Source organism: Trachypithecus francoisi, unplaced genomic scaffold (assembly GCF_009764315.1).
Source record: "Trachypithecus francoisi isolate TF-2019V2 unplaced genomic scaffold, Tfra_2.0 Lachesis_group3, whole genome shotgun sequence".
In the NCBI taxonomy this organism is placed as follows: Eukaryota; Metazoa; Chordata; class Mammalia; order Primates; family Cercopithecidae; genus Trachypithecus; species Trachypithecus francoisi.
Genome location: NW_022681468.1, coordinates 123,818,481 through 123,842,239, shown reverse-complemented (window position 1 = coordinate 123,842,239; position 23,759 = coordinate 123,818,481). Strand labels below are relative to the sequence as shown.

The window sequence follows — 23,759 nt, the reverse complement described above, 5'->3', positions numbered from 1 at the left end:
TCTCTCTATGTTGCTCAGGCTGGTCTCAAACTTCTGGACTCAAGTAATCCTCCCTGATTCGACCTCCCAAAGTGCTGGGATTACACGCCGCCATAAGTTACCACACCCAGCTTAAGAATGATTCACATTTTAATTTTCTTTTGAACAGGTTTACCACTTTGTATTCATGTTTTAGGTTTTATTTTAAAAGACTAAATCTGTGCAGTAATATTCCCTGGGGATTAAAATTAGGGGAAATATAACCCTCTCCAAGAGCAGAAACAAAACTTGGGGTGGAAGGAGGAGGTAAAAATTACATTCGCTTTTCCAAATGAGTCTGAATCTTAAAACCATAAAGAATGGTTTTATCTCATTCTTTTGTTTTGTCAGCCATTTGAAATCAATAAACTATGATTCCTACATTTTGTTTGTATTACACAAAAAGTAAACAACAATGAAAGCTGTTTTTAAAAGAGAATAAAGACAACCAACCACAAATAGAAGAGAACCCCAGAGGGTTCTCTTGGAGGGATGTTTATCACCAGTGCCAAAAGCCTCCCCTCTCAAATATTTCTCTCAGTTGACAACTTTCAAATGATTTAAAGAACATGAAGAACAAATAGAACATGAAGCTTGGATATGAATAGTAAATAAGATTGGAGTGGTATTTACAAAGGAGAGGCAGATACATGTGCCTAGCACCAGATTTTTCAAGTAAACAAGTTCAGCCCCAAACTAACTGAACTGAAGTTTTACATTTTTAAATTCTCTCCATTATTTCCCAGAGTTGAAAGCTGTGAAATGTTTCAGCTTGGTGCTATTCACTAATGGTGTGAACTCAAAGGTGGGTTTTTCTGCAGCTGAACTGATTCTAAGTCTCAGGACTCCAAGATACCTCCAGACCAAGTGTCATGGACTCTACTGGCTTTACACACCTAATTTGGGACTTCCATTTTTTCCTTCTTTAAAACTGGCTAGGGAATTCCTTCACTAATGTAATGTGTGCAAACACACACACATATTGAAAATCTATAAATAATTCTAGCAGCCAAAAGATGTTTTTCCTTACCAGAAATTACCCAAAGAAAGTGACATTTAGAAATAATATGACTAAAAATACATTTTTAAAGCCTATTTAATACTCATGATGTCTAAACTTTCAATTTATTGTCTGGTTTCTGGATATTTCTGTATTTTAGATTCTACAGACTTCAGATTCTGAAGCTTGCTGAAAAAACTAAGTTCCTCAATATGGACGACAGTCTATCTGGCTGTACTTTTAGAGGGGAATTTTTCTACTTTTGGAAAAAATTCTGAATATTTATATATAGTATTAACGGAATACCCCAGTAACTCATATTTCAGATAACTATTCTATAGTATAATTTGCATTATACCCAATATTTTAGACATTAAAATAAGGGTAAAATTTAGAATATAATCACTTGTCTGCATTTTCCCAATGTAAGTTTTCATGTAGAATATTAAAATTTAAATTGATATTTGGATTTATAAGCTATTTTCCCTGTATACTATATGCCTCTATTAGCAATAGAGAAAATTTTGGAGTCATGGTATAGTGAACCTCTCTGGCTCTCCTTGCACAAGGCTCCATGAGTCAGTCTGAGCAGTGCACGCTACCCTTGCATGACTCACTCCCCGCACTCAGGCTTAGGGGTACTAACATGCAATCTTAGGACAACACTGACACTAGCACTGACATTTTAAAATTCATTCTCCCAAGTAATAAAAAAAAATATAGATAGATATACACAGAGAGATCTGCAGCTGTACTAATTACTTCAAATAGCAGCAGACAAGGAAAATACACACTTGCTTGCTTAAGTTTAAATTCATTTTAAGTTTGCTATATTAAATTTTAAAATTAAAAAAATATCAACTTACTATAAACAATTTAAAATATGTATAATACAACTTCATGGTCAAAACATTTGAATAGTCTATGAAAACAGGAAATACTTTCATCTGACATTTCTGTTTAGATTCTATTCATGATTTTTCAATCTGTCTCTTCCAAGAGAAACCATAAAACAGTTGTCATATTTTATGGCAACTAATTTTGTTTAGGGATTTCCTCATCACAAAAATACTTTATTTCCTATTACAGGGGAGTTAAAGAAGAAGAAAAAAAGAAACGAGAAACAAAGTGGCTTTCTCCCCACTTGTCACTATTCTCTTCTTCAAACATTCTGTACATAAGCTATCTGAATCTTTTGAACCATTTACAAATTGTATTTTCAAAAATTGAAGAAAAAATATTTAGAGTCTAAAAGTGTTATTTTATACACTGACTATACAATATACATTGAATACACATACAAATACATCTTAAAGATAAGGTTCTCCAAAGGTTTTTCGACATTCCATCACCCCCGTACTTGGCGGTCTATCACAGTTGTGTGTACTCTTGACTTGACTAGGTGTGAGACGATCGTATGCCATCTTGTACTCTTTATCAAAAGCATCTGCAAAAATTGATAAAGAAATAAAAGGATAAAGAAATTTAGGTCTGATGTGGAAAACTATCAAGTTTCTGTAATACTACAGAAACACAACATTAGAGGCCAAGAAGGAATCACTAGGACATTTCTGCTATCCAAAGGACCACAGCTGGATTGCACAGACTAGTGAGAAACTTAAAAGGTTTGAAGATGCCAATTTTTAATTTTACCAGGTACACATGTTAAAAACCACCAAATACTATACGCACATTTTTGGTACTTTGTTTTGCATACTCAATAAAAACAGTAAAAATATATAATAGCCTTTTCCCACCAGGATTAACAAAAAGTTTTTTTGCCCATATTTTCTTCACACTAATCCTTTTATGGTTTCATTTATTAAATTTAAATTTTGCTTCGACAGAAATGTTTTTTGGTTTGTGTGTCCTAACTTCCTATATTATGGGATACCTCTGGGAAAATAATCCAAAGATCTGAAATCACCATGTAAGGATTTTTTTTTTCCCTTTTCCACATGGCAACAGATGGAGCTAACAGACGGTGACTTTTATTTTTAAGGACATTATACCAAGGTCTGTGTGCCTTTTCCCCAGAAGATAGTCCACATGTGACAAAAAGGGACAACAGAGGTTTACACGCTTCTGCTAAAAGTTTCTCTCAGCCTAGAAATCATGCTAACTTACTGCTTATTTTAAACACATACTGGAGGAAAATTTGCCCCTCAGAGAGCCAAATGGGGTATGAATTATAACAATGTCACTAAGATCCTATTTTTCTGCTTTGGGGAGGTGACGGCCATAAGAACATCTTTCCTCTCTGAAACAGTACCACAGTGGTACCCATGAAGGCTTGTTTGAGTTGGGTCAAGTGCATAAGCAAGTGAGCTTCTCTAGCTTGGAGGTCTGGAATTTTTTAGACATTCAAGGAAATCCCACCTTTGGCAGAGGGCTAGAGTAATACCTGACTACAATCTGGGCTTGTATTAGGTAGGGAATAAAGGGATGGTAACAAGGATCTGAGTAATCCTTTTTGGTATCTTCTCTGTTTCACTATAGTTAAAAGGCCTACCTCAAGTAATACTATTCATGATTTTGGTAAGTTCTGGCATCTTTCTCAAGTGGCTAGAATGACTGTCCCAATGCCATTTAATAGTCTACCTTTCCTGATTTATATATATTTTATATATTATATATGTATATATATTTTTTTGTTAGACGGAGTTTCGCTCTTGTTGCACAGGCTGGAGTGCAGTGGCATGATCTCAGCTCACTGCTGCCTCCGCCTCCTGGGTTCAAGTGATTCTCCTGCCTCAGGCTCCTAAGTAGCTGGGGCTACAAGCACGCGCCACCACACCTGGCTAATTTTGTATTTTTAGTAGAGATGGGGTTTCGCCGTGTTGGCCAGGCTTGCCTCGAACTCCTGACCTCGAATGATCTGCCCGCCTTGGCCTCCCGCAGTGTTGGGATTACAGGTGTGAGACACTGCACCTGGCTGATATATTGCCATAGACATTTATGTTTATTTCTGGCTCCCTATTCTGTACTATTGATTTTTCTAGCTCTTCCCCTGGTAGCATTACCCTGATGTAATTACAGTAGCTTCTAGAAAAGGATCACCTTCTGTTGATTTTTTCTTTTTTTATGAGACAAGGTCTTGCTCTACAGCTCAAGCTGGCATGTAGCGGCACCATCATGGCTCATGCAGCCTCGACTGCCCAGGCTCAAATGATACTCTCACCTCACCCTCCCAAGTAGCTAGGACTACAGCCATGTGCCACCACATCTGGCTAACTTTTTTTCTTTTTTTTGTAGAGATGGGGTTTCACCATATTGCCCAGGCTGGTCTCAAACTCCTGGGCTCAAGCAATCCACCCACCCCGGCCTCTCAAAGTGCTGGCATTACAGGCATGAGCCACCGTATCCGGCCCCTTTCAGTTAAATAATTTTTCCTGACTAGTCCTTTTCTTGTCAGATTAACTTTTAAAAATTGAAATATAACCCATATACCATACAATTCACTAACTTAAAGTGTACAATTTAATGTTTTTTTGGTATATTCACAAGATTGTACAACTATCACCACTGCCTAATTCCAGAACATTTTCATCTCACCAAAAAGAAACCTTATACCAGTTAGCAGTCACTCCCCATTCACTCCACCTCTTGGTCCTTAGCAACAACTAATCTACCTTAATATAATTACAGATTTAATATTATTAATAAAGTACAACTACTAATATAAAAATACTCTGAAAACTATTCCATGATATATAAATACTACATATTATATATAAGGCTAAATTACCTATATCAATGTTTTCTCTTCCTAGTGCCACAAGTGAGAGAAACAGTATTTCTCTGTATAAACTCCTAGGGAGAAAAAGTCATGGAGAAAATATTAGTATCCATATAGTCCATATGTTCCCTATGAAAATTTTAATGCTATCGTAAGCATGAGATACTCTAACAAATTACTAAGCAAACAATATGAATCTGCCTAGGAGAACAATATATTCGTCTAAGAGAAGGACTTACCTCTGTCTTTTAAAGTGTGGACACTTATTCAGTGTCTCTAAAATCTGACTCATTGGTCCATAGACATCATTCATTTTAATGCTTTTTACCATACTTTTCAACAGTTCCTGGTTAAATGAGTTATCACTTTTTTGCAATAAATGGACCATTGGATATTTTTGGGCTGTAAAAGAACAAAACAACAGATGAAGGAAAATGTTCTGTGTAGAAAGGAGAAAGAAATTAAGCAGCAACTGACAGATATTAAGTTACAAAGCACTAAAAATAAATTAAGGGCAATAGATAAAGAAATAGGAATCCAAGAATGAAGAAAGCAAAAAATAAGACATTATAAATAATGACAAAAAAAAAGTCTAAAGCTTTCTGTGGTCTTAAATGGACAATAACTAAAAATACTGTTTCCCTTAATACAGCCTCTGATGCAAATTCTAAATTAGCAGCCTGGGATGGAAACAAATAAAAAATAAGTAAAAAGAAGACATTGGGATGAGCAATGTGCTGAAAGCTGAATTCAGCAAAACACAACCAACCCCTCCAGCACATACACAGCACCCCTCAAAAAACCAAACCAAAAAAAACAAAAACAAAAACAAAAAACCCTTAGACCTCCATAGAAGGTAGCACTAAAAAAATCAAACACTCACTCTCAAACAAAAGAGTACGATTTTGACCTGTAAGACAAAAAGTAGTACAGTAAAATAAAAGTCAGTTATACATTGGTTTAAGCTATTTAAAGTAAGTAGAGATTACTCTTATATGAACAAAGTCAGTATTCTATGATGGCACTTACTGTGTGCATTCCAGAGAATGTACAAGGGCTGTCCTGGATCCTGATGTAACTTCATATTGTCCCACAGCATTTGTATTAAAACATATTTGCTATCTTCAGACATACAGTGGCGGGGAATCTGTGTTATACAATAAACACTCATTAATGATCCTTATATGATAATTTTTTATAATTATTTTATAAAATTCTTATATTTTTTAGGATGTGTATGCGCGAGAGAGAAAAGAGAACAGAAAAAGACTGATTTACATACATTTGATATCTACTACAGGAAGATGGGCTGTGTGGAAAAGCTAATGACCTCTAAAGAGCAGATATAACAAAGTACTTGAGATCAGTGAGAAAGGGTACCAAGAAAAACTCATCTTGCTCTTCTTGCTCATGATTGAAAGTCACAGAAAGATAAATCCAGGAGTCCCATTCTATATCATCCAAAACTCTGGTCCAGATAACGCTGAGTTCACATCTTTGTCACTCATTATGATGTAGTGAAAATCCAAAGCACATGCACAATCACAGGCATGCAGCACAAGAAGAGAGAAGGCAAGGTTTCTGAACTTAGAGACCACCATTTAGTGGCAGTGGCAGTATATGAAAAAGTAAAGGCACTTTTATAAAACAACATACCAAAAATACAAATGAACATATAACAAACAAATTGCCTAAATGTTAAACAAAAACATCAGGGTAAAGGAATGACAAGAGTGGTAGCACATGATTGCAATATGAATTTCAACAGTCCCCCTTTATCCTCAGGGGCTATATTCCAAGACCCCCAATGGATACCTATAATTGCAGATAGTACTGAACCCTATATATACTGTATTTCCCTATAAATACATACTTATGATATTTATACTTACATTTAATTTATAAATGAGGCACAATAAGAAATAAACAATAACTAATAATAAAATAGAACAATTAAAACAATATGCCAGCATCACTGCTTTGTGCCTTGGGGCCATTAAGTAAAATAGGAGTTACATGAACACAAGCGCTGTGATACCATCACAGTCGGTCTGCTAACAGAGATGGCTACTCAAAGATTAACAGGCAGGTGGCATACACAGCGTGGATACACTGAACAAAGGGATGATTCACATCTCAGATGGGACAGTACCAGATTTCATCATGCTACTCAGAACAGCATGCAATTTAAAACTTATGAAGTGTTTCTTTCTGGAAGTTTCCATTTAATATTTTGAGACCACAGTTACCATGGGTAACTGAAACCTCAGAAAGGAAAACCGTGAATAAGGAGGGACTGCTGTACAGATATCCTCCTAAAAAAGTGTTAGGCTTGGGCTGGACACAGTGGCTCCTGCCTATAACCCCAGCACTTTGGGAGGCTGACACAGGAGGGTCACTTGAGCCCAGGAGTTAGAGGTCACAGTGAGCCATGACCACACCACTGCACTCCAGCCTGGGTGACAGGGTGACACCTTGTGTCAAAAAAAAAAAAAAAAAAAAGGCTTGTTTTGAAGGAAATACAAGATGCAAGTGGGCTTAACTCACAAATCTGCCTCCTAAGAGTCATTTCCAGTTTATTCTTGAAGCAATAGCAAAAATTCAAGTACGTTTAATGTAAATTTTAGAAGGCAAAAAAAAAAAAAAACCCAAAAAACAAAAAACTCTTACTGCCAGCCTGTAAGAAGAAAATATTATTTGTAAATACAACTAAAACAATTCTATTTATCTAATGATCCAGATGGCTATTAAAAATATTTAGCATAGGCTGGGCGTGGTGGCTCACGCCTGTAATCCCAACACTTTGGGAAGCCGAGGTAGGTGGATCATGAGGTCAAGAGATCAAGACCATCCTGGCCAACATGGTGAAACCCCATCTCTACTAAAAATACAAAAATTAGCTGGGCATGGTGGCGCGTGCCTGTAATCCCAGCTACTTGGGAGGCTGAGGCAGGAGAATTGCTTGAACCCTGGAGCTGGAGGTTGCAGTGAGCCGAGATAGTGCCACTGCCCTCCAGCCTGGTGAAAAAGTGAGACTCCGTCTCATAAAATAAAATAAAATAAATTCAGTATAAAAACAAACCTTACTTTTTAATCATTAGGAATATGCAAACATTACAGTGGTGACAGAAGCATTTATTGCCTTTTAATTTTTAGTCTCATACCTTTGAATACTTGTTACAGTGCTCAGAAGAAAGAATCAATCCAGGTAAGTTACTCGGCAAGTCAAGACGCCTGAAATACCATACCAGGTTCCAAAAAACAATTGGATGATGGTCCACAAAGTCTGCCACTGTTATTGCATGATCACCTTCATTTTCCAATAAGCTTTCAAGTTCCTTCCATACCACTAAAGGACTAAGATATGGAACAGTGACAGGATCGGGACTTGGAAGCTGCCATTCTAAACCTAAAGAATCCTGTTGAATAAATAAAAACCATAAATGGCAAATGCAAAATAATACTAAGCCATTAAAAAATTCAATGATTCCCATATGAGTAGAAAAGTAATATAATTGTATCATTGGATAAGAGACTCTTCTTGGCAATAATAAAGCTAATAAGACTACTTAGGACAAGGGGAACAAAATCATATGTAAGTGATCAATTTCCAAATAAAAATACAACAAAATACATACTGTAGCTCCTTGTAAAGTAGCTGGCAGGCTGCCTGTAGAAATGAGCTTCTGTCTTCCAGTATCTTCCTTATCCAAGGGGCCAGAAGTACTAATACTCCTGGCCATTGGAAATATCGGACATTTTGACATAGCTGTTTTTGATCTATTAGCAGGGATCTGAATACTTCGGGCACAAAAATTTTCCTGCAGTTTAGATTTGCTTGGGCATTGAGAAAAGAAAAAAGCATATCAGTGTCTAGATTTACTTTACTTCGTCGACAAGGATCATGTTCTCTCTCTCTCTCTCTCTCTCTTTTTTTAGACAGGGTCTTGCTCTGTCACCCAGGCTGGACTGCAGTGGTGTGATCTTGGCTAACTGCAACCTCTGTCTCCTGGACTCAAGTGATCCTCCCACCTCAGCCTCCCGAGTGGCTGGGACTATAAGCGCATGCCACCATGCCTGGCTAATTTTTGTATTTTTAGTAGAGATGGGATTTCGCCATGTTGTCCAGGCTGGTTTTGAACTCCCGGGCTCAAGCCATCTGCCCACCTCAGCCTCCCAAAGTGCTGGAATTACCAGGGTGGGCCACCACGCCCGGCCCTGTTCTTCTCTTTTGAATCAGAGCTAGACGGTCAGACGACGTGGCTCACGCCTGTAATGCCAGCACTTTGGGAGGCTGAGGTGGGTGGATTGCCTGAGCTCAGGAGTTCGAGAGTGGCTTGGCCAACATGGTGAAACGCTGTCTCTCCTAAAAATAGAAAAATTAGCCAGGTGTGATGGCGGGTGCCTGTAATCCCAGCTACTTGGGAGGCCAAGGCAGAAGCATTATTTAAACCTGGGAGGCAGAGGTTGCAGTGAGCCAAGATTGCACCACTGTACTCCAGTCTGGGTAACAGGGTGAGACTCTGTCTCAAAAAAAAAAAAAAAAAAAAAATCAGAGCTAGACATGGCAACATGAACGAAAGGAAATGCTACTCAGGCTTCAGCTGGGAAATAGGATATATTTTTAAGTAGTATAGTCATGATAAATTTCCTTTTTTATCAAGTCAACTTTAAATATTTAAGATTCATTTATGTATTCAAACCCTTTAGTAGACTTCTATACAGCAGAAAGCACACTAGACCATGGGGATAGAAAGCAGAGAAAATAGGCACATATTCCTTCAGGAGTCACAAACCAGAAGGAGAAAAAGATAAGGGCTACAAGAGATCTATGATGAAAGAAGGTGCACAAACAGATTTTTGGTTTTACTGCTTAAGTAATCAAGATCAAACAGGTCACATTAGCCTGCCAGTACTATACAGGCATTTTTTGGCACATGCAGCTACCAATATGGCTTCATCTGTCCGGCTATATATGGCTTATTTGGCACTTATGCAAAATGGAATTGATTTCTGCATCAGTTTTAAGTGTAGATTTACTTATATTAGGCTTACTATATAAATTTTAGTTTAATTTCACAGCTCCTATATCAGCTCCAAATGTGTTCTAGATTATTAAATATTCCTAGGTAGAAAATATTAAAAAGTAGTAGTATTGACTTAATTCCTAAAGAGACAGAGACAAGAAAATGATGGTCATTATAAACTTCAAGTGTATTTTTTTTTAACCTTTAAAATACTAGTAAATATTATATATACACACAGCTTAAACTCTGGGGATTAATAAAGCATAATATATAACTACATATTTAAACATTTATGTGATTAGAGAATTTTAACACTGTTTTAAGAGTAAGAATTTAAGATTAGGAATCTATTATTCATAGAAATTTAAACCTGGAAATGGTCAACTAATTTTTCTGTCATACTTCTAAAATATGCATAAATATATGTTGTTAAAATATAGTTCCACTTAATCATAATTACCTATTTAGATCAAAATTCCCTTGAACAGAGACAGCAGATGTGTCAAGACCAGAGGCTGATGTTGAAATGCAAGACTGCCTCATCTGACTTGAAATGGAGGATGGAAAGTGCATATTTTCTGTTGATGGGCTTGACTTTAGAAAGTATCTGTAATGTGAATCAAAGGAACTTTTTGAGAAAAGAGATATTATAGGGAACATGATCCTTAAACATGAAGGAAAAAAAATATCATTACCTTCCAGGTCGTCTTAAATCTCTTATTTCTATATTCAGAAAGGGTAAGAAGATATTGCCACAGAATGGGCATGTAGTATTGAGATTTGAATCATCTGCTGTCCAGCCAGCCATGATTTCCTCATCATGGACAAGACAATCACAAGTTCTACACCGAGAGCAACTTGAGATGAGAACCTATGGGAGAAGACAGCACTTTATAAAGAAAGCTGGTTAATTCAGATTATGAATTAAAAACCATTTCAAGTCATAAATCCATTGGAAAATCAAAACTCAGAAGGATTCAGATGCTATACACAAACACTCGATTACATCAGTGTATTATATACCATAATCGTCTTTAACTATTTCCGCTAAATCTATTCTAGAATTTTTGCCTGAAAAGGAGGCTTTTTTTGCTTTTAAGTGAGGATTTTTTTCATTACAAATCAGAGTAAAATTTGCTGTGGTTTTATTAATGGAAAAGTAAACTCAATCACTAATTTGTTAATACCCCAAACAGGCATTTGTAATTACATATTACAAATCAGTGTTACTCAAAGCATGGTTGCCAGACCAGTGCTGGTCTACAAACACTTAGTGGATTGTGATGAGATAAATAAGAAATTGAGAGGAGGATTTATAAACTTTTTAAAGTACTGTGATATTGCAGTAACATCTAAGTGTGTAATCAATGTATTTTCTAAGACCATTAGCTATGACAGATTAGAAATTAAACAAAATGAAAACAACCCTGGTCTTTTACAAAGACAGTTTAATAAGCATTGCTATAGATAACTATAAATGCTGTCATTATGTTAATAAAATATAGAAATTTTCGAAGCCTCCAGAAACTTTGTAAAGTTAGTGTTCATCATCTATGTTTTGGCTGTATGCAAATTTGTTTTCCAGATTTATGCAAATTAACATAAAATAGCAACCATACTCACAAATGTATTTGGAAGCAATTTTTACAGAAAAAATAGGAAAAAGTTTTAAAGTGAAAAAGTTTAACTTTTTCATTGTAAGAATGTGGGATATAAACACATACCCAGCAGAGATCTACGTCAAACTTGACACAAAGAATGAAAAACATGGTGGAAGAAGTTGATAACATAATGCCAAAACTACTCCCTGTACATTCACCAAAAAAGTATGCTTGCATAGCAAAACTGATTGTGTTATTATGTGAAATAAACACCCAAAGAGAGCATTCATGAAAAAAATCCAAATACTAATACTGAAAATTAAAATGCATCTGTAGGTTGATAAAACTTAAAGTAAGCATAGATCTGTCCTAATAGAAATAAATTAGTATGACTTCAATAATCTGAAATACTGGATATCCAAAAGCTAAATTTTAACTTTACTCAGATGCAATTCACATTCTGAAATTTCAGGTGCTACATATTTAAGTAATTCTCAGGTTTAAGTAATTCTCCTGCCTCAGCCTCCCGAGTAGCTGGGATTACAGGCGCGCACCACCATGCCTGGGTAATTTTTGTATTTTTAGTAGAGACGTGGTTTCACCATATTGGCCAGGCTGGCGTTGAACTCCTGACCTCAGGTGATGCCCCCATGTTGGCCTCCCAAAGTGCTGGGATTACAGGTGTGAGCCACTGCACCCAGCCTATGTATTTAGCTTCTATTACCCTACCTGGGATCACCAATACTTAAGAAATGTGAATTTTATAAAGCAGTATATGAAGATTCTCTTTTGCACAAAAGTATACCTCCATTGCATAGTTCTGGAAGATATTTGTATTACTCGCATTGAAGGAAGATGTCACTTCTGATTTCCCAGGTAAGGCAAACTTCGACAGAGATCCTGTTCATTAGTGAAAAACAAAGAACAGAAACCATTAAAATTAATGAGAAAGGATATAAGAATCTTTCATTTCCATAAGTTCTCATATAAAATGTTAACCTATTCTAGTCAAAATATTAAAAGTAATTAGGAAAAACAAAAAATGAACAAGATTTTTTCAAGGCATGAACTTTTGAGCACAAACCTAAGGAAATGTGCTCTAATTCTGCTCATCCCCACATCTGAGGTGTGTTCACTCATCACTGACTTACAGAATAGAAAGCATTCTAGTCATTAGTAATTACTATTGTGCTGTTTCTATTTTTTCATGTTTAAAATACAGAAAAGTATTTAGTTCCAAGGTCTAAAAAGTGTAAAATAGCTCATTTTTATTTCAAATCATGAAAAGACTTAGTGGCAATTCTCTCCTTGTAAGGGTCTTTTAAGAACTAGAATAGCTGGGCATGGTGGCTCATGCCTGTAATTCCAGTGTGTTGGGAGGCTAAAGTGGGAAGATTGCTTCAGGCCAGGAATTTGAGACCAGCCTTGGCAACATAGTGAGACCTTGTCCCTACAAAAAATAAAAATAAAGAACTAACTGGAGGTGGTGGTGTGTGCTTACAGTCACAGCTACTTGGGAGACTGAGGTAGGAAGACTGCTTGAGTCCAGAAATTTGAGGTTACAACGAGAGTGTGAGCAGCAGAATGAGATTCTGACTCCCAAAAAAAAAAAAAAAAAAAAAAAAGAATGATGAATCTTGCTCTTTGCTCTTAAAATACTAGAGAAGAATTCCCAATTGTATTCTTAAGAACAGTAGGATATTAGTAAATATTAAAATAATAACAATGAAAAAGTAAGGGAAGTTTTGTGGTCAAATCAGTTGTCAACAGTGATTGTATCTTCTCAGTAAAACTGGAGGTGATCTATGTTATATCCTCTCAACACAATTTTTTTCTCTGTCATTTCTACATTTTATGAATGAGTTTTTTTTTTTTTTTTGAGACAGAATCTCACTGTTACCAGGCTGGACTGCAGTGGCATGATCTTGGCTCACTGCAACCTCCGCCTCCTGGGTTCAAGTGATTCTCCTGCCTCAGCCTCCCAAGTAGCTGGGACTACAGGTGCATGCCACCACACCCAGCTAATTTTTTGTATTTTTAGTAGAGATGGGGTTTCACCGTATTGGCCAGGATGGTCTCGATCTCTTGACCTTATGATCTACCCACCTCAGCCTCCCAAAGTGCTGGGATTACAGGTATGAGCCACCGTGCCCAGCCGAGGACTGGTATTTTTATAAAGATAAAGATCAAAAGGCTAGGCATGGTTGCCCACGCCTATAATCCCAGCACTTTGCGAGGCTGAGGCAGGTAGATCAGGAGTTTGAGACCAGCCTGGGCAACATGGTGAAAACCCCGTGTCTTCCAAAAATACAAAAAAAGTAGCCAGGCATGTTACTGTGTGCCTGTAGTCCCAGCTACCTGGGAAGCTGAGGTGGGAGGATCACCTGATCCCAGGAGGTGGAAGCTGCAGTGAGCTACAACTGCACCACTGCACGCCAGCCTGAGTGATAGAGTGAGATTGTCTCAAAATAAATGATAAACAAAGGTCAAAAAAATTAATGGTGTAAGGGGATGGGAAAACATGGTAAACACCACCATCGGGATGCAATCAGCATGATCCAAACTAAAGACTTGATTGCTTCAGCAAATAAATAACAAGGAAGAAAAAAACCCAAAAGGTCCAGAACTACCACTGGTCCTACTCCCTACCATGTAGAGACAGCCTAGAGAAGCAGAAAGCAAGCTGAAATCTCACGCTGTCCTTTAAGATCCTTAGCACTGGTGGTTAATGCAGTTCTTCCCTTGATGCTTCTTCCCAAAAACCTTCTGTAATCCCTCTGCTACAGTTAGTTCAAAATTGCTTCCCAAAACCTTCTATTAGCCTTGACTAATACAATCATTTATTTGAGCAGCCTACCTTTTGTATCTAACTAATCTACAGTATAGAATATTCATTTTAATACACATGAATCAGGCTGTAAGTTTAGTGGTATTTGCTTAGACAACGAACAGTTCTTGTATGTTAAAAAAGAAGGGAGTGGGCCTAATCACCTAATTTCTTCAAAAACATACAGCAAGGGGGGAAAAAAGAAGGAAAGGAAGGGGAGTAAAGACAAAAAAGAGTTAACAGACATATCAGCCAAATGCAAATGCTGACCCTGTATGGATCCCAATGTGAACAAAGCATCTATAAAATGAGCTTTATAACCATGAAAATTTGAAACTAAATATTTGATATATATGATAAATATCACTTAAAAGTATGATGGTATTATAATTATGTTTTCAAAAAACAAACACTTTAAAAAAGAGACATCCTATATGAGCCCATAAAATGTTCAAAACTAGCCAAGTTAATCTATGGTGTTAGAAGTTAATGTTTACCTGTAAAGAAAGAAGTGACTAGACATGGGCATGAGAGAGGGTTCTAGATGCTATGAGTGTTGTTTCTTGAGCTGAGCGCTGGTTACTCAGGTGTGCTGAACTTGTGAAATGTATTTACATTCATAAAAGTATAGCTGAGTGTAGTGGCTCATGCCTGTAATCCCAGCACTTTGGGAGGCCAATGTGGGAGGATAACTTGAGCCCAGGAGTTTGAGACCAGCCTGTGCAACATAGTGAGATCCCATCTCTACAAAAAAATAGCCGGGTGTGCTGGTGCACGCCTGTAGTCCCAGCTACTTGGGATGCTGAGGCTTGAGCATGGGAGATAACGGTTGCAGTAAGCCATGACTGTGCCACTGCACTCCAGCCTGAGCAACAGAGTGAGACCCTATCTTTAAAAAAAAAAAAAAGACACATTATATGTTACACTTAAATAGTTTAAAATAGATAACATAAAAGTCTTTTACTTTAGAGATACATATTGAAGTGTTTATGAATAAAATTATACATTGTCTGAGATTTGCTTGAAATAACTCATTGAGGAAGGAGAAAATGTTGGCAGCAGAGGAGAAAGAGGAACAGATAAAGTAAGATCAGTTATTTGTTGATAATTATTGAAGTTGGGTGATGGATACATGGGGGTTCATTATGCTATTCTTTATACTTTTGCGTATGTTTGAAAATTTCCGTAAAAAAAGCTTTTTAAAAGAGCAAAGATACAAGTGAAAAACAAATATTCTATTACATCCATTCTTCATGCCATTAACCAGGATAACTTTCATATGGATCAAATATCTAAATCAGAAGTAAAATCCATATTTGTATGGCCCTGAGCTAAGAGTGTCTTTTACATTTAAAAAAGTTGTTAAAGAAAAAAACAAAAAAGAATATGTGACAGAGGTGTATGTGGCCTGCAAAACCTAAAATATTTACTACATAATGCTTTACAGAAAAAGTCTGCTGGTCCCAGAAAATATTAAGAAGGAAACCAGGTAAGTATCAGAAGAAAACACTGATGGATTCTTTTACATCTTAAGGAAAGAAAAACCTTTTCTATCAACTCACAATCCAGAAGCAATAAGGGGAAAGACTGATACATTCAATGACATACAATTTAAAACTTACATATGGCAAAAAATAAAATTAAAAAAAACCCAAAAAAACAAACTTAGATAAACTACTTGCAACTTATATAAGCAACAAAGGATTAACTCCCTAATATAAAAAAGCTACTAAAAACATTAAAAAAAAGGACCAACAATTAAAATGTAGGCAAAGGACAGTCCACAGAAAAAGAAATGCAAATGGTCCTTAAACAGATTCTCAACTTCATTTATAAGATAAACAGAAATGAAAACTAAACTGAAATACATTCCTCACCTATCAGATGGTAAAAATCCAAGTGTGCCAACGTATTTTGTTGACAAGGCTGTGGGGAAATATGTATTCTCATATACTGGCAGTGGGAATGCAAAATAGCCTGAGGAAGGGAACTTGGCAATATCACTTCAAGGAAGAATTCTGAAGTATCTTCCAAAGACACACTGGTAAAAATATAACATATATGCATTATAGCATTAGAAAAACTGGAAACTTAATGTCCATTAATAGGGAAATGGCTACAATAAATTATGATACATCCACACATGATGTATAACTATAATTTTGTACTATATAGCTGAAAAAATGAATGGGGGGACATTGCTATGTGATGATATGGAATGATCTTCAGAGTATATTAAGTGACAAAAGCAAGGGGTAGGAAAGTATTGACAGTATGTTACCTTTAAGTAAGAAGACAGGGAAGTAATAGAAAAAAAAAAAAAAATATATATATACCTATACCTATGTTTTTAAAAAAGCAACGATGGAAGGATAAACCAAAAATGAATAAAAATGGTTGCTTCTAGGGATAGGGAGAAAACAGGATGAGGGAGTGGGGATGAAAGTTACACTTTTGTGAAAGCGCCTTGGTTTTATTGTTTTGACTTTGGAACTATACGAATTGTTTACAAAATTAAAAAACAACACTAAATCATAAAAAAAAGTGAAAGTGTCACAATTCAAATGAAACTACAAATCAAATGCAGCATGACAGAACTGTTTGGACAAACCTTCCAAGGATGCAGAACTTTCCAGGCTTATTCGGCTGAGATCAATTCTCTTACTCCCTGAAGTAGCACTGGTCTCTTGAGAGGAGGTAGCTCCGTCCAACTCATGGCAGACATCTTCATCTGTTAAAGAGGTAGATTCAGAATCCTGGGCTCCCACTGAAGAAAGACTGGTACGATCAGAACTTTGATCCTAAGGACATAATTATAAGCTTAATTTCTCATACATTTAAAGGTAGTTAATTAAAAAGTCACTTCTAAGGCAGAAAAAATACTTATCACCTAACTACCCAGATGATCAGCTGAACTAATATTACAACATCTAGAGAAAAAAACAACCCATTTTATAAAGGCATGGTCATTTGGACAAATGTGCTGCAGTTCAATTTTTAAGAAATCATTTTTTGGTTACAGTGAAGTATATACTAGTTAGTAAGGTAAACCTTGTTGACTTTTAATCTCCATTTATTGATAATTTTCCTGTCTGACAAAGTATCACCCAAATATGAAACCACTAGAATTACGTTTTATTCTTTTCCACAATAACCCAGGTTTCAAAGATATCTATATTTCTACTTTTCATTTTTGAGAACACTGAAGTTAAAAAGTTAAATTTTTTCTGGTTATATTAAAAATACATGAGAAAATTTGGTAGCTGTAGATTTTTATATGAAAAAAATTTAATGCCTGTAATTCTACTACTCAGGTAATACAACCTACTTTTCTAGTCATGTATGCGCATATTGTTGTTATTTTTAATCATATAGGGTAAAAGTATTTTTTTTGAGACAGGATCCACTCTGCTGTCCAGGCTGGAGTACAGTGGGCAATCTCAGCTCACTGCAGCCTGTCTCCCAGGCTCCAATAATCCTCCTGTCTGGGAGGACTGCTCCCAGTGGCTGGGATTACAGGTGTGTACCACCGTGCCTGGCTAATTTTTGTACTGTTGGTAGAGACAGGGTTTCGCCCTGCTGGCCAGGCTAGTCTTCACTTCTGACAAGTGATCCACCTGCCTTGGCCTCCCAAAGTGCTGGGATTACAGGCCTGAGCCACCATGCCTGGCTGGGCTTTAACATTTTTATGTAGTAAAATATTTTCATCCTTTATGGGTTCCAAGGTCTGTATCTTGCTAATGAAGTATTTCTCCACTCCTAAATGAGAAAAAAATCTTCTTAAAATTTTGCACTTAAATATCTAATCCATCTAGGATTATTATTTTTTTTTGTTCCGTGAAGGGCAGGAATCTTTTCCTCAAGTGGATAGCTAAGTGTACCAATACATTTACTTAATAGTCTCATTTCCCACTGATGTTAAATGCTATTTTTTCATACCCCAAACTTCTATGTACATAGACAGTTTTATTTCTGGACTTTTCTCCATTCCACTGGTCCATTTATCTGTTTTGCATTGATTAGCAAACTGTTTTATAGTTTTAGCATTAGTTTTGTTAGTTTTGGTGCAGTCTCTTATCTTTTTTTTTCAAAGACAGAATTTCAGTCTGAAGCCCAGGCTGGAGTGCAGTGGCATGATCTCGGCTCAGCGCAACCTCCGCCTCCTGGGTTAAAGTGATTCTTGTGCCTCAGCCTCCCGAATAGCTGGGATTACAGGCGCCCACCACCAGGTCCAGATAATTTTTGTATGTGTAGTAGAGATGGGGGGGTTTCACCATGTTGGCCAGGCTGGTTTTGAATTCCTGACCTTAAGTGATCTGCCCGCCTTGGCCTCCCAAAGTGCTGGGATTACAGGCGTGAGCCACAGCACCTGGTCTCATACTTTTCTTTTTCAAAATTTTCTTGATTATTCTCATGTATCTTCTCTATCAATTTTAAAGCAGCTAATTATGATTTGTATTATTTAGTCACCAGGTGTTTGGTTTGCCTTTTTTTTCTTGTATTTTTAAATTAGACTACCCTGACTAATTTGGTTAGAACTGATACAAGACTGAATCCATCAGTAAATTATGTCCTTCAGTAAAGTATTATAGTTTTATTCATGTAGGTATTATATACTTGATGTTATGTTTACTTCTAGACATTTCATGTTTGTGTTCTAGTGAATTAGCTCATATTTTTCCATTACTTTTCTAACTGGTTACTGTCATATCCAGGAAAGTTGTTTTACAAATGTTTATGTTGTTTCTAGCCACCTTACCAGTTCAAACAGTTTTTTCAGTGGTAGTAGATAACCTCATTTATGAGAATATCAAGTTTTATTAAATTATTTTACAACATTTTTATCTATCATTTTTTGTTTTGAGACAGTTTCACTATGTCACCCAGGCTGGACTTCTCAGGCTCAGGTGATCCTCCCACCTCAGCCTTCCAAGTAGCTGGGACTACAGGTGCACACCACCATGCCTGGCTAATTTTTTGTTTTTTTAGCAGAGACAGCATTTCACCATATTGCCCAGGCTGGTCTTGAACTCCTAGACTCAAGTGATATGCCTGCCTCGGCCTCCCAAAGTGCTGGAATTACAAGCATGAGCCACTATGCCCAGCCTTTATCTCTCACTTCTTTTCCTTGCCTTCTGGTATTGTTAGAATCCAGAATGCTGTTGGGTGGCTGGCAGAGGTGTTTAGCATGCTTCCTTCCCTTGATCCTGACTTAATTTATTATTTTTTTATTATTATTTTGAGACAGAGTCTAGCTCTGTCACCCAGGCTGGAGTGCAGTGGCATCATCTCAGCTGACTGCAACCTCTGTCCTCCACCTCCCAGGTTCAAGTGATTCTCCTGCCTCAGCCTCCTGGGTAGCTGGGACTACAGGCGCCCGCCACCACGCCCAGCTAACTTTTTGTATTTTTAGTAGAGATGGAGTTTCACCGTATTAGCCAGGATGGTCTCGATCTCCTGACCTCGTGATTTGCCCACCTCGGCCTCCCAAAGTGCTAGGATTACAGGTGTGAGCCACCATGCCTGGCCCGATCCTGACTTTAAAAGAAATATTTATGACATTTCACTGTTAGGGATGGTGTTTACTATAGTTTTTTAATACTCTATCAAGTTAACTAAGTTTTCTTCTATTTCATCTTTTTTTATTTTTTATAACATTAAACATTTTTTTTTTTTTTTGAGGTAAGGTTTTGCTCTGTCATTCAGGCTGGAGGACAGCGGCACAATCACGGCTCACTGCAACCTCCACCTCCAGAGCTCAAGCAATCTTCCCACCTCAGTCTCCCAAGTAGCTGGGACCATAGGCATGCACCACCACACCTGGCTAATTTTTTATTTTCTAGAGATGGGGTTTTGCCATGTTACCCAGGCTGGTCTTGAACTCAGACTCTCTCTTGAATGACAGAGCTCAATGTGAGCATGTCTGCAAGCAGGTCACCCTTTAGAGTGCTTGGATGGGGAATTGCAAGAGAATGTACAGGGCGACCAAACAAAGGAAGGTTTTACTTTGGTTGGTGGATACTTCAGTGTATTTTAAGTAGAGTGGGACTTCCTTAAAAAAAATCTGGGCTAATAATGAAATTTTGGAATTACTTTTAACCCTACTTTCTTTCTCATGTCAATACCTGTCCTTGGTATCTCTCCTTCACTCTTAGTACTTAAAGATTTCATACCTTTGTGAGCTGGAGTATTTCATTTTCACAACTACTCCTGTAAGAGGAAAAACAATGCCTAGCTGAACTATTCCTTAAGTAGTCTTTTAATTTAATTACCTGGCTGTGTAATTTCATACTTCTGCCTGCTCACCTGGGCTTCATTCACAAGAACACTTCTCATCTTGGTAGCTGATCTCTCTTATTACTACTTTGGAGGCTATACTTTCTGTATTCAGGCATTTCCATCAATCCAGATTCATTTGCTTTCTCATTTTAAGGTATGAAAATTTCTCATCTCCTGATGGCATACTTTTCTTCTTTCATTGCTTTGATGGATTTATTATATCTATCTTTCTGTCACTTTAATGGGATTTTGAGGAGGAGGGAATACAGATGTGTATTTTAACATCCTGAACCAGAGGTCTTGTTGCTGTTTATCCATAAAAGAATTACTTAGTATAAAAAATAAGTCAAATAGTTGAATTTTTCTAATTAAAATACAGATTATGCATGTTTGAAATTATAAAAAAGAATTTTACATTGAGAGACATTAAATTCTTTATATGCAGAAAAATTAATGAGACTGAATTTCATTGAGTATAGCAACAATAACCATTTATTTAGTGTCTTCAATGAAGGCACTGTACAGACATACCTTGGAGGTATGGCAGGTTCAGTTCCAGACCAACTCAACAAAGCAAATGTCACAGTAAAGCAGTAAAGCAAACCCCAGACTTATTTCCCAGTGCATATAAAAGTTGTTCACACTACACTGAAGTCTACTGTACAACAGCATTATGTCTAAAAAATGCCATAAATTTAAAAATACCTTATTACTAAAAATTGCTAACAATCATGTGAACCTTCAGCAAGTGGTAATCTTTTTGCTGGTTGAGGGTTTTGCCTGGATGTTAATGGCTGGTGACTGAATAGGGTGGTGGCTGCTGAAGGTTGAGTGGCTGTGGTAAAAAAGAGGACAATAATGAGGTTTGCTGCATTGACTCTTCAAGAAAGATTTCTCTGTAGCATGTGATACTGTTTGACAACTTTCTTTGCTCATTCATAAGAAGCAATTCCTCATCCCTTCAAGTTTTATTATGTGATTGCAGCAATTAAGTCACATCTTCAAGGCTCCACTTCTAATTTTAGGGTTTTGCTATTTTCACCATATCTGCATAATTCCTCCACTGAAGTCTTGAACCCCTCAAAATCATCCTTGAGAATTGGAATCTATTTCTTCCAAACTCCAGTAATGTTGCTGTTTTCATCTCCTCCTATGAATTATGAATGCCATTAATGGCATCTAGAAGAGAATCCTTTCCAGAAGGTTTTCAATTTATTTTGCTCAGATCCATCACAGGAATCACTATCTTATTGTGGCTATAACTTTATGAAATGTATTTCTTAAATACTAAGTTAAAAGTAAAAATGACTCCTTGATCCATGGGCTGCAGAATGAATACTAGCATGAAAACAATAAATCTCCTTGACATTTCTTTTTTCATCATTCAACTTGACTCCTTGACATTTCGGTTTTTTTTGAAGATGGGGGTTCAATTCTGTCAGCCAGGCTGGAGTACAGACAGCGATCTTGGCCCAGTACAACCTCTGCCTCCCAGATTCAAGCGATTCTCCCACCTCCGCTTCCTAAGTAGCTGGGACCACAGGCGTGTGCCACCACACTGGCTAATTTTTTGTAGAGACAGGGTTTTGCCATGTTGCCCAGGCTGGTATCAAATTTCTGAGCTCAAGGGATCCGCCTGTCTCAGCCTTCCAAAGCGCTGGAATTACAGGCATGAACCACTGCACCTGGTGACTGCTTTTCTATTGGAGCTCTTGCGTGACTAGGTGCATTGTCAATGAGCATTACTACTTTGAAATAAATATTTTTTTTCTGAGCAGTAGGTCTCAACAATGGGTTTAAAACATTCAGTAAACCATGCTGTAAACAGATGTGCTGTCATCCAGGTTTTCTGTTCCATTTACAGAGCACAGGCAGAGTACCTTTAGCAAATTCTAGGATTTTCAGAATGGTAGATGAGCATTGCCTTAATTTAACATTGCCAGCTACACTACTCCCTAACAAGAGAGTCAGCCTGTCCTTTGAAGCCTGGAAGCCAGGCACTGACTTTTCCTCTCTCGCCATCAGAGTTCTAGATGGACATCTTCTTCCAATACACAGCTGTTTCATCTGCACTGGAAATCTGTTGTTTATGTAGCCACCTTCATCAGTGACCTTACATAGATCTTGTGGATAATTAGCTACATCTTCTATATTAGCCCTTGCTTCATCCTGCACTTTTATGTTACAGAGACAGCTTCTTTCTTTAAACCTCATGAGCCAACCTCTGCTGGCTTCAAACTTTTCTTCTGCAGCTTCCTCAGCCTTCATAGAACTGAAGAGAGTTAGGGCCTTGCTCTGGATTAGGCTTTATCTTAAGGGAATATTGTGGCTGATTTGATCTATCCAGACCACTCAAACTTTCTCCTTTTGGGCAATAACATTGTTTTGCTGTCTTATCACTCATGTCACTTTTAATTTCCTTCAAGAACTTTCCCTGTGCATTCACAACTTGGCTGTTTGGTGCAGAAGACCTCACTTTTGGTCTTTCTTGGCTTTTGACGTGCCTTCCTCACTAAGCTTAATCATTTCTAACTTTTGATTTACAGTGAAAAATATGTGACTCTTCCTTTCATGTGAACACTTAGAGGCCACTGTAGGGTTATTAATTGGCTTAATTTCAATATTGTTGTGTCTCAAGGAATAGGAAGGCCTGAGGAGAGGGAGAGAGTCAGGAGAATGGCCATTTGGTGGACAGTCAGAAATCACACAACATTTATCGATTAAGTTTACCATCTTATATGGGAACAGATCATGGTGTCTCAAAACTATTACAATAATAACATCAAGGATCATTGATCACAAGTCACCATAACAGATATAATAATGAAAAAGTTTGAAATATTGCAAGAATTACTGAAATGTGACACAGAGACATGAAGTAAGTACATGCTGTTGGAAAATGATACCAATTGACTTGCTCAACACAGGGTTGCCACGAACCTTCAATTTGTAAAAAGCATATCTGTGTAGTGCAGTAAAGCAAACACAATAAATGAGACATGCCTATACTAGGCTTTAAAAAATATTATTTATTTTCATCTTTAGGTGGGATCTTTCTGACATTACTGATTGTGTTCTCTTTTTCTAGATCAGTCTATCCAGCAGCGTGTCAATTTTGTTGTTCTTTTTAAAGAATCAGCTTTTGGTTTTATTGATATTCTTACTCTTTCCATCTTTTCAGTTTTACTGATTTCTGCTCCATCTTTATTACTTCCTTCTTCCTACTTACTTTGAGCTTGCTTTGTTCTTTTTTTCTAGTTCCTTAAGA

At 37.0% G+C, this 23,759-nt stretch overlaps 1 protein-coding gene across 10 annotated transcripts in view; it reads right to left on the bottom strand.

The window, feature by feature from the left end:
* Window positions 1-2,062: 2,062 nt before the first annotated feature.
* DENND4A (DENN domain containing 4A) overlaps window positions 2,063-23,759 on the bottom strand; it is a 131,859-nt gene continuing 110,162 nt past the window's right edge. For 5 of the 10 annotated variants that reach the window (XM_033189708.1, XM_033189712.1, XM_033189709.1 and 2 more), the window contains 11 exons: window positions 16,824-17,013; window positions 12,191-12,285; window positions 10,480-10,655; window positions 10,245-10,391; window positions 8,396-8,594; window positions 7,922-8,176; window positions 5,787-5,904; window positions 5,641-5,667; window positions 4,997-5,159; window positions 4,767-4,831; window positions 2,063-2,465 (listed from right to left, as the gene is read on the bottom strand). In XM_033189708.1, coding sequence (XP_033045599.1) covers window positions 2,329-2,465; window positions 4,767-4,831; window positions 4,997-5,159; window positions 5,641-5,667; window positions 5,787-5,904; window positions 7,922-8,176; window positions 8,396-8,594; window positions 10,245-10,391; window positions 10,480-10,655; window positions 12,191-12,285; window positions 16,824-17,013 — 1,572 coding nt within the window. In that variant the 3' untranslated portion in view covers window positions 2,063-2,328. The remainder of the gene's footprint in view (window positions 2,466-4,766; window positions 4,832-4,996; window positions 5,160-5,640; window positions 5,668-5,786; window positions 5,905-7,921; window positions 8,177-8,395; window positions 8,595-10,244; window positions 10,392-10,479; window positions 10,656-12,190; window positions 12,286-16,823; window positions 17,014-23,759) is intronic. The other 5 variants (XM_033189717.1, XM_033189718.1, XM_033189716.1 and 2 more) reach the window with 4 other exon arrangements.